We start from the raw sequence: 11737 nt of genomic DNA, 5'->3' as shown, positions 1-11737 counted from the left end.
TTCTCTAGAGTTCTATGACTCATACTACTTAGTTAATTTAGCTTTATTAATTTAATCTATTTTTATTTTTAAAATTAACAAATAAATTTTATTTTTTTAATCTAATTTCTATTAAAATATTATAATAAATCTAATAATATATAATCTCAGTCCTCAACTTCGAACCCGGAGAAATCATTTTCAATTCGTTCTTCATTTTCCATTTAAATAGAGATTTCTCACCGCGTTCAAGGTAGGTCCCACAGGTTAAATGAACTTACGTACTCTTCATTTGTCTAAATAGATCATTGAAAGAACGTGGTGAAAAAAATGAGTTACTATCTGTTGGATGATGAAAGTTTCACATCGACTAATTTAGGGAATGATCATGGATTTATAAACGAAGAATACTATCTCTATTGGTATGAGACATTTTGGGAAGCTCAAAGCAAACCCATGAGAACTTATGCTCAAAGTGGACAATATCATACCATTGTGGAGAGTCGTGTTCGTCTAACATGGTATCAGAGTCATGCCCTAAACTTAGTCGTGCTAATAGATCGGTAAATTCTCAAATGTCGAACAAATGACTCCAGAAAAGGAGTCAAGCCTCCTTGTAGTAAAAAATGACTAAGACTCCAAAGGAGTCGAGCCTCGATTAAGGGGAGACATACTTTGATCGAGGGGGAGGTGTTGGATGATGAAAATCCCACATCGGCTAATTTAGGGAATGATCATGGGTTTATAAACAAATAATACTCTCTCCATTGGTATGAGACCTTTTGGGGAAGCCCAAAGCAAAACCACGAGAGCTTTTTTTTTTTTAATTAGAGGCATTTTTAAAATACTTTTTTTTTTTAATTAGAGGCATTTTTAAAGTATTTTAAAAAATTAAAGGAAATTAATGAATATTTTTTTAAAGTAATGGTATTTTTAGATTTTTTTCGATATATTTTAGGGTAAAGTTAAAAGGATATTTTTATTAATTTAGTAAAAAAGATAATATATAAAATGACAAAAAGACCCCATAAATGTTGCAGATTTTCCGTATACTTGCCCCTCTACGGGTTTCATTCTGCCGTTTCCTGGATTAATAATCATATTTTATTTATTCATTAATAAAAACTAATTATAATTACTATATAATATTCATAAAAAGCATTATAAAATAAAATAAAATAAAATAAACCCAAATATTAAACTATATAATATGATTAAATGGTAGCCAGCTAGATAGATTGGTCTTGATTAATGTGAGCATATACTATAATCATAATATTAAAATATTCATTTTTATTTTTATTAATTTTAATTTATTTTAATTATCTCTACTACTTTTAATTAAATATTTCTATTTAATTAGGTTGACCGTGGTCAAAGAAAAACAAAATGGCGGGAAAAAAAAAAATATATATATATATATATATTAAATGAGTTGTGAGCCAATTAGCTTTCAAAAATTTCCCAAATCTTATTTTATAACTTAAAGATAAAATAATAATTATTTCCTCAATTTTTCTCGAGCTACAACTAAAAAAAATTACTCGGTTGTCGCCTATCTTAACGTTTAAGAGTGCCCATTTGTTGGGTCAAACGAAAATTTCGAGTTGATTGGGTTGACGACCCGAACAATTCGATTAGAGTTCACGACTCAACCTAACTCAACCCTCTATTTTCGAGTTGAGTTGTCAGGTTGTTTTTTTTTTTTCCTAATTATTTTTAAAAAATCTTACTTGTTATTATAACTAAAATCTCACCAGTCACAGTACATCACTAACATCAGTTACAAACGTCTAATATTCTTAATTTTCATAATAATCTCAAAAGTATGGTAAGATTGGGTTGGGTTGTAACCCTAATTTTTGATGGGTTAGGTTAACCCAGCCAAAAAAATGTTAACCCACGAACCGGATTTCACCAATCACAATACATCACTAATCTCGGTTACAAACGTCAAATATTCTCAATTTTCATAATAATCTAAAAGTAGGATAATATTGAGTTGGGCTGTAGCCATATTTTTTTGGTGGGTTAGGTTAACCCAGCCAAAAAAATGTTAACCCACTAACCAACCTGAATTTTTCAGTGTTTTATGGTTTGAGTTGGGTAGTTTGAGGTTGATCAGTTTCTCTGTCGTATGAACACCTCTACCATTCTGGTTTTTCTCGTACAATCAACGCATTCAAATCATCAGCTCTTCAAATAATTTGTTCTAACTAAATCAATCGGTTACAGTCAATCCTACTAAACGAATAACATCATCTCAACGATGTTCGGTTTCTATTTACGTCTCGAAAAACCCTAAAAAAAAAAAAAAAAAACCCTAATGGTGCCTAGATTTATGGCTTCTTGGACCATGATAATCCTCTTGAATGCCAGGTAGCCAATGAGAATAGGGTTTTCTCCATGCCTTATTTGGAGCTCTCCATTTCATCGTCCCCAACAAATCTCCCCCATTTCTCTTATCCTCTTTGCTCATCCTTTTATCAAGCAACCTAATCCCTTCATCAAAAGAAACCCAAAAAGATTCAATTTTTATTCACCAATCAAATCCTTTGCAAAAACAAAACAAAACCCATTTCAGAAAATCATCTCAGGAATTGAATGGTACCTTCAGCTTCGGAAATGATGAGGAAAAGAAGAAGAACCGCCATTGATGAAGGCTTCATTTGAAGAACTGAAGAAAGCTTCGCCTGGTGCAACAATGGCGGATGAAGATGAAAATCAAGAACAGCTTGAACCCAATGAACTTTTTGGCAAACATTATATATATAAGAGAGATAATATTAATTTTTTTAATATTTTATGTTCTTGTCTTATGAAGATGGGGAACAAGGTCTGAATATTGAGAAAAAATCAATCATTTTATAAGGAATATTGAATCATTGATACATTACTTGGTGGAATGTGGGTTGGTTTTTGTTTTTTAATTCTTATCTTATAGTATAAAATTTTAGGGTCAAAGCATTCAAACTATAATTAAAATACTAGTAAGATCTGATCATTGAGATATATTATTATAACGATAATTACATTCTTCGATAAATAATAAACTTTAATGAACGTACTACAGGGATTTTTTTGTCTTTGACAAAAAAAAAATTTCTTGTGACCCAACAAAAATGGTTGGGAGAAACAATAAATCATTTACAACTTCCAAGATAAGAGATCGTTTGTGTAAGATCTCATATCGGTTGAATAGGAGAATGAAACATTCCTTATAAGGGTGTGGAAATCTCTCCCTCGTAGACACGTTTTAAGATCGTGAGACTGACTACGATACGTAATGGGCCAGATCGGACAATATCTACTAGTAGTGGCTTGAGCTGTTACAAATGGTATCAGAGCCAGATATCGGACGGTATGCGAGTGAGGACGCTGGGCCCCAAAGGGGTGGATTGTGAGATCCCACGTTAGTTGGAGAGGAGAACGAAACATTTCTTATAAGGGTGTGAAAACCTCTATCTAGTAGACGCGTTTTAAAACTGTGAGGCTGACGGCGATATATAACGGACCAAATCGGACAATATCTGTCAGTAGTGGGTTTTAGCTGTTACAAATGGTATCAGAATAGACATTGGGCGGTGTGCTAGCAATGACACTGGCCCCCAAGGGGGTGGATTGTGAGATCCCACGTTAGTTGGAGAGGAGAACGAAACATTCCTTACAAGGGTGTGAAAATCTCTCCCTAACAGATACGTTTTAAACCATGAGGTTGACAGCGATACATAACGAATCAAAGCAGATAATATCTACTAACAGTGTATTTGGACTATTACAGTACGAGAATTACGAGAATCAATTGAGGCAACCAAAGCTATTGAATATTCTATCCATTGACCATCATTACATATTTCTTCATGTTTTTAGGAAAATCTAAAAAGTCAAAGTCTTATTTAGTTTCAATTAATTTCTATTAAATAAGCTTATAATGCAAATCAATGTCTCTTCCACCATGGAATAATTGAATTATTTTTGCATTTAAAATAAGAGACTAATAGTACGTGACATTAAAGACTATAGTTTTAACTTATAGTAAGATAGAAATACATCAAGAATTTAATTAATTGTTTATAATAAAGTTTGAAGCCACTTTTCATCTCCCACTAAAATGTAATGTAATATCAAAATTACCTAAGTGCATAAGGTACAAGAACATCGTGACAAACTTACATTAAAAAAAACAACCCATTAACAGACAACATAGTATATAATCATACACCATGTCTTCTTTTTACACATCGAACTTGCTTAGGTTTTGTTTTAATGTCTACACAAGATTACATTACCTCGTTTTTATTGGATGAAAGTCCCACATCGACTAATTTAGAGAATGATCATGATTTTATAATCAATGAATACTCTCCCCATTAGTACGAGACTTTTTGGATAAACCCAAAGCAAAGCCACGAGAGCTTATGCTCAAAGTAGACAACATCGTACCTGTGGAGAGTCTGTTGAACTGCTCTATTATTTTTATTTTTATTCTGCGTTGACCGGTCAATTTGGTTGAATTATTTAAAAAAAAGGTCTTTCTTTTTCAACATGCATCCCAACTTCCGAAGACAAGTGAGACAGGAAAACATGTTTTGCTTGTTTGTTGGAATTGGTTTTCATTATCGTCATGTCGTTCCAGCCGATTACGTGCGTCATGTCGTCGTAAAATACGTATGCTTTATTTTTTTAAATAATATCAAATATAATTATATTAATACGATTTATTTTCCTTGACTTGCTAATTTAAATTATTATTATTTTTTTAAATTCAAAAGCTGCTAATTGGAGTAATTGAGGGGTTATGTACTTTTCTTTTTTCTTTTCACGTGAACTACACGTGGGTGGGTGATAAATTCATTATATTTATTTATTAGGAATCGTTTTCTTTTAATTAATCCATGCACACGTGGAAATTCACCGTGAGGGGTAGTTGCCACCGTGGTTGAGGGAGGAGGAACTACGCCACGGTCACCGGAGGAAGCGCCAAGGGAACGAACGACTCACTTGCACACGTGGAAAGTCGTGCCCATGGCACCAGTTTGTGTGGACCATCGCTCGACCATTGACTGATCCACCTAGATTGTTGACTGATTCACTCGGACCATCGTAACTAGTTTACTTAGACCGTTGGGTTTCTATAATTGAACAAAAAAAAAAAAAAAAATGCACATGATTGGTATAGATAATTTTGTATTATATTAAATCGAAAGTCAGCCTCAGTGATCCGACGGTGCCGAGTGGAAGGGCCGTCGCTCAATGGACAAAAATTACTCTAGGGACAACCGGTTGATCTTCCCCAAGAGTTCACATCGACGGGAAGGTTTGACACTTCAATGATGGCTCTTCGCCACCTGGGGCTGTAGTATGTTCCAAGGGATGGGCTGTTCGCTCATTAAAGTGGTACATGAGCTGGGTTTAGAACGTCATGAGACAGTTCGGTCCATATCATTTATCTTAGGAAAATTTTCAAAAGGCAACCCGACATAGAATTCTTTCAAGCAAAGTAAGCTTAATTATAGGGCCTGTATGATTAGTAACTTTCAATTCTTTTTCAAGCATTTCTTAGCTATTCTATTCTCAAAATCTCTCTACGTTCCATTAATTCATGTACCTTTCATTTACTAGTTTAAAAGTACTCCTATTTTTATAAATACAGAAAAATTAAATAAAAATATTATTTATTTATATGAAAATTTCATAAAATCGTATTTTAAAATTATTTTATTTCAAGTGTTTGAAATATTTATTATTTTTTATTTAAAATTCCGGCTGTGGAGCGCGTGGTTCCACGTTCCAACCTTTGATTTCATATATATATATATATATATATATTTTCTTATTTGTATTTTTTCGAAGAGATAATTTTTATTTTTTTATAAAAAAAACATGGAATATTTGTTTAATTTGAAAACAAGGGCCCACTTTTTTTAATTAATTATATAAAGACTAAATTAATAATTTTTTATTATTAAAATTCAGATGCAACCAAATAAAAAATGTATTTATTTTTCCAATAATATTAAAATTGAAAAATAAGCTAAAAATTTAAAAAAAGTTATGGCATCCACATATTAATTTCTAGAGATATTAAAAGTGAGTGATTTATTTATTATATTTAAATATTAATTTTTGACGCCAAAATTTTTAGAAATTTGTTATAAAGAATCGACGTCACTCAACCCAGCGCCTTTGATTCCTGAAAGAAGAAACAGAGTTCCGAGAAGCTCTCGATCCATTTTCATGGCGGTAGCTACTTTCTTTCCTTATCAAACTTCAATCAACAATCGCCATTTTCTTTCTCGCGATACTCGATTTCGTTCTCCTCTTCGAGTATCCACTCGTCGTTCTTTCTCGTTTACTGTTCGGGCGAGCTCGACGCTTGTTCTTGAGTCGGTAGGCTTTACCTTATGTTTCTTGTTCTAATTATCGTTTATAATTTGAATTTTTGATGTTTAGTAGTTTAAATGAATTTCTGTTGTGTGTTGAAGTTGAATTGTATTGTGATTTGGAGTTGACGATTTGGAAATGTATGCTTTGCGATTGATATTAGGCTGAATTCTGCTATGATTTGGAGTTGATTATGTCGAATGCTATCCTGATTTTGTTTTTTAGGGAAATTTGTAATTGTAGCTCAACTTCGTACTGTTTCATTAGGTCGATTGTGGAGTTATGATTATTGTTGTTGTTGTTCTGTTGCTCTTAGGATTTAAGCATTAGGAAATTCGTAATTGTGGCTCAACCTCGAACTGTTTCATTAGGTCGATTGTCGAGTTATGATTATTGTTGTTGTTGTTCTGTTGCTCTTAGGATTTAAGCATTAGGAAATTCGTAATTGTAGCTCAACTTCGAACTGTTTCATTAGGTCGATTGTGGAGTTATGATTATTGTTGTTGTTGTTGTTGCTGCTCTTAGGATTTAAGCATTCAGCAGGATCGTAATTCAAAAATTGACGTGTTTTCATGCCCGGTTTGTTTTGAACCACTGTTGAGAAAAGGCCCGCCAGGTTTTAACTTGTAAGTTGATTTATTGTGATGTCTACCATCTTTGATCATCTGATACTCATCTTGTTACATTGTATGATATTTTGATCTTAGTGAAGTGGAAAATTTGCAGGCCAGCTATTTATAGGTCTGGTTTCAAGTGTGGAAGATGCAATAAGTCATACACTAGCAAGAACATCTTTCTGGATCTTACAGTTACTTCTGGAATGAAGGAATATGTTGAAGTCAAACCTGGGGGAACTGAGCTGTTTCGGTATCTGTCTGATATTTTCTTTTCAAATTTTCTTGTTAGTATTCCAATCACTTTTAAGATTTCCTTCTTTGCTTCATCAGTTAAGTATTAATTTGATGTCAACCATTACAATTTGTCTAGTAAAAGGATGGGGTACTGTATCATAGCCATTTCCCCCCTAAAGGAGTCGATTTTCAATTGCTTCTGGTCTTTGTACTTTGCAGGAGTCCACTTGTTTCATTTCTGTATGAAAGAGGATGGCGTCAAAACTTCAACCGAAGTGGATTCCCCGGCCCTGATGAAGAAGTATGCTTCCTCTCAATTATAACACTATCATTCAAATGTAGGATGATTTTAGATTTATAGTTTGATGCCACTCCAAAGATTATTTTTTGGAGAAAAACAAGTCTTATTGTATTGTTACATGAGTTGCCTTGGTATTGGATGTATAGTCTTTTCATTTCCTTGGATAATGTGAATTTTGTGAGATCCCCCATTAGTTTGAAGGGGAACGAAGCATTCCTTACAAGGGTGTAGAAACCTCTCTCTAATAAACGCGTTTTAAAACTGTGAGGCTGACGGTGATACGCAACAAGCCAAAGTGAACAATATCTGCTAGCGGTGGGGTTGAGTTGTTACAAATGGTATAAGAGCCAAACACTGGGCGGTGTACTAGTGAGAATGCTAGGCCCCCAAGAGGGGTAGATTGTGAGATCTCACATCGATTGGAAAGGGGAACAAAACATTCCTTATAAGGGTGTGGAAACCTCTCCCTAACATATGCGTTTTAAAACCGTGAGGCTAATGGTGATACGTAACGGGCCAAAATGCACAATATTTGCTAGCGGTGGGTTTGGGCTGTTACAAAGGGTATAAGAGCCAAACACCGGGTGGTGTACTAGCAAGGATGCTGGGCCCCCAAGAGGGGTAGATTGTGAGATCCCGCATCGGTTGGAAAGGGGAACGAAACATTCCTTATAAGGGTGTGAAAACCTCTCCCTAGCATATGTGTTTTAAAACCGTGAGGCTGACGGTAATACGTAACGGGTCAAAGTGGACAATATCTGCTAGCGGTGGACTTGGACTATTACAAATTTGGACTGATATCTTTTCTGTAACTATATACTATTGCAGTTTAAAATGGCTATGGAATATTTTAAATCTGCTGAAGGTGGTCTTTTAGTGGATGCAAGCTGTGGTAGTGGTTTGTTTTCCAGAAAATTTGCAAAATCAGAGGCTTTTTCAGGTGTTATTGCACTTGATTTTTCTGAGAATATGCTCCTCCAGTGTTATGATTTCATCAAGAAAGATGCTACTCTTTTGAACAGGTAATTTTATTCTATTAGTTTTCTTCTCTTATAATTAATTCCTTCAAACTTCAATACACTATTAAGTCCTCTCCGCTTCCTAGAAAGTGAAGGCTATCCTAATTGGTTTATCTTCTTTTGGAACATATGCAGTAATCTTGCTCTTGTGAGAGCAGATATCTCTAGGCTTCCCTTTTCATCAGGATCAGTGGATGCTGTTCATGCTGGTGCAGCATTGCACTGTTGGCCATCTCCTTCCAATGCTGTAAGCATTTTGTCTTGTAGGATCATGTTCTATCATTTGATTAACCCGTAGTTGTAATCCCTTGAATGCAACCAGGTTATAGAATATCACTTGTTGACTTCATCCCATTATTTTCGCTATAGAAATTCTCTTCTCAATCAGCATATGTGATTCAAATCATTTAAATTTCTCTCTCCATGCTCGCCACAATTCCTCTCAGTACTTAGTCCAGTAAAAGGAAGTGATCAAAGCTTACCCTTCACAACAATCCTATGCACTCAATTCACAAAATATGTCGTCGTGTCTGAAACAACGACACGTTCTACCGGTCCATTGGTATTTTGATATACCTTCTTGACTAGCATCCGTTTTTGGAAGTTTTAATTGAAATCTTTAGGAATTAGCTCTGGGGTATTTTATATATTTGTAGCAACGACACGTTCATTTACGACGTTTTCAGTTCAGATTCTCACTTGTCGGGATCATTATAAGGTTGGTAATGGTTTCTTTTAACTCTTCTTATCAGATTGCTGAGATCACTCGTGTAATGCGGAGTGGTGGAGTATTTGTGGGAACGACTTTTTTGCGGTACACATCATCGACTCCCTGGTTTGTAAGAATTTCTAGAGAGGTATACCCTTAATCTCTATTCTTTCTCATTTTTGCAATTCTAGATATCTGATTAGCTGAAAAATTACTATCACTAGTTAGAAGCACAGCTATGGCAAACATTTATGTTATCTGATTGATATTCCCAGAGTCATGAATTTGGTTATCATGCATTTATATACATGAAGCTAGTCCTTGCATATTTTCCTTTCTAATAATTCTTGTCATTTTGCTGATTCTTTTACTTCAAAATGATAAATAATGGAACAGCCCAAGCCCACCGCTGGCAGATATCGTCCTCTCTGGGCTTTCCCTTCCTGGCTTCCCCTTAAGGTTTTAAAACGCGTCTGCTAGTGAGAGGTTTCCACACCCTTATAAAGATTGATTTGTTTCACTCTCTAACCGATGTGAGATCTCACAGTCCACCTCCCTTCATGGCCTAGCGTTCTCATTGGCACTCGTTCCCTTTTCCAATCAATGTGGGATCTCACAATCCGCTCCCTTTGGGGCTCAGCGTCTTTGCTGGCACACCGTTCGGTGTCTGGCTCTGATACCATTTGTAATAGCCCAAGGCCACCACTAGCATATGTTTTCCTCTTTGAGCTTTTCATTCTGGGCTTCCTCTCAAAGTTTTAAAACGCGACTGTTAGAGAGAGGTTTCTACACCCGTATAAAGAATGATTCATTCCTTTGTCCAATCGATGTGGGATCTCACAAATAAAGTATTTGGACGTCCTTTAAGTTGGCGTAAACAAACTAGCTTCCTTAATGGTAAAAATTGAACCTCTTGCTGGCTTATATTTTTCAGTTTCACTCCTGAATTCTGTGTTAATCCACCAAAAGAACCATATAAATTACTGCTCACCATCATCATGTGTTAAACAATTTCTCTCTATGAACAATCTGCATTAATGTTGATGAAATTCTAGATTCCTCTAATTCTGTTTCTCAATTATCAAGATGAACTTGTGAGCGTTATAAGTTTTATATGCTGCAGCGTGCCTTTCAAAACTTCGGCTACTTAACAGAGAAAGAAATAGAGGATTTGTGCAAATCCTGCGGTCTGATTAACTATTCAAGCAAAATTCAACAATCTTTCATTATGTTCTCTGCTCAGAAGCCATGAAAGTAAGTTCTCAATCTCATCTTCATTTGTGATATCTAAAAAATTTATAACGATGATTGAATATAATACTGTGGAAATATCTGGAACTGAAAATGATAATTAATTGAATTGAATAGAATCATTTGTTAATATATACTCCACAACTGTTAAATCTTGAGAAGAGACATGTAAATTGTAATAATAATAGAAATACTTCTCTCTTTGTGTTTGTAGTAACCCATGTTTTGAAAAATGCAACTCCATAAAATCTAAAAAATATAACATTAATCATTAATTTAACAAAAAATTAATGTAGGAGTTTGAATTTAGTATATGGTTTGTGCACTTTGCAATATTTATTTGAATGATTAATTGTGATTTTGTAAGTTTAGGGGTTTATAGATTAAATTTAAACATTAAAGTATCAAAGGGTGTGATTGTTGTTAGATGAACACGACTCTCCACAATGGGATGATATTGTCCACTTTGAGCATAAACTCTCATGTTTTGCTTTGAGCTTCCCCAAAATATCTCATACCAATGAAGATAGTATTCATTGATTATAAACCCATGATCATTCCATAAATTAGCCGATTGAGACTTTCATCCACCAACACCTCTCCTTAATCGAGGCTCGACTCCTTTTCTTTTGGAGTCTTAGTCATTTTTTACTACTCCTTCGAGGAGCCTCGACTCCTTTTCTTTTCGGAGTCCCTTGTTCGACATTTGAGGATTCTATTGACATGGCTAAGTTTTAGGTCATGACTTTGATACCATATTAGATGAACACGACTCTCCACAATGATATGATATTGTCCACTTTGAGCATATGCTCTCATGGTTTTGCTTTGGACTTCCCCCAAAAGACCTCATATCAATGAAGATAGTATTCCTTGATTATAAACTCATAATCATTCCATAAATTAGCCGACGTGGGACTTTCATCCAACAATTGTAACATCCAACAATTGTAACAATTTATTGCAATTTTTTTTCTTACTTTTTAAACATAATGTTATAACGCCACAAAGTTGAGGATATAGCTTTAAACTATTCATATTTTATTTAAAAAATATATCGCTTAACCAAATGTACAGTAACTTACCATGTTATGACTATCTATATATATATATATATATTTATTTATGTTTAATTCGGTGGATTTAAATAAATTAAAAATAGCAGTAACATGGCAATATTTAATGAAATAAAATAAATAAATAAAATAATTAAAAAAAAGGGATAAAAACAAAAGAGGGTTCG

The 11737-nt window shown here is 34.2% G+C and overlaps 1 protein-coding gene across 1 annotated transcript; it reads left to right on the top strand.

The window, feature by feature from the left end:
- Positions 1–6151: 6151 nt before the first annotated feature.
- On the top strand, positions 6152–10711 carry LOC111798180 (S-adenosyl-L-methionine-dependent methyltransferases superfamily protein). The gene is made up of 8 exons (XM_023681185.2): positions 6152–6369; positions 6889–6989; positions 7090–7230; positions 7434–7515; positions 8344–8537; positions 8670–8781; positions 9287–9391; positions 10367–10711. Exons 1-8 carry the CDS (start codon positions 6217–6219, stop codon positions 10493–10495), a joined length of 1017 nt encoding a protein of 338 aa, XP_023536953.2. The 5' UTR covers positions 6152–6216; the 3' UTR covers positions 10496–10711.
- The last annotated feature ends 1026 nt before the right edge of the window (positions 10712–11737 follow it).

Source organism: Cucurbita pepo, chromosome 7 (assembly GCF_057944985.1).
Source record: "Cucurbita pepo subsp. pepo isolate OVF chromosome 7, ASM5794498v1, whole genome shotgun sequence".
In the NCBI taxonomy this organism is placed as follows: Eukaryota; Viridiplantae; Streptophyta; class Magnoliopsida; order Cucurbitales; family Cucurbitaceae; genus Cucurbita; species Cucurbita pepo.
Note: the sequence above shows the minus strand (reverse complement) of the source record. Positions and strands in the feature narration are given on the sequence as shown.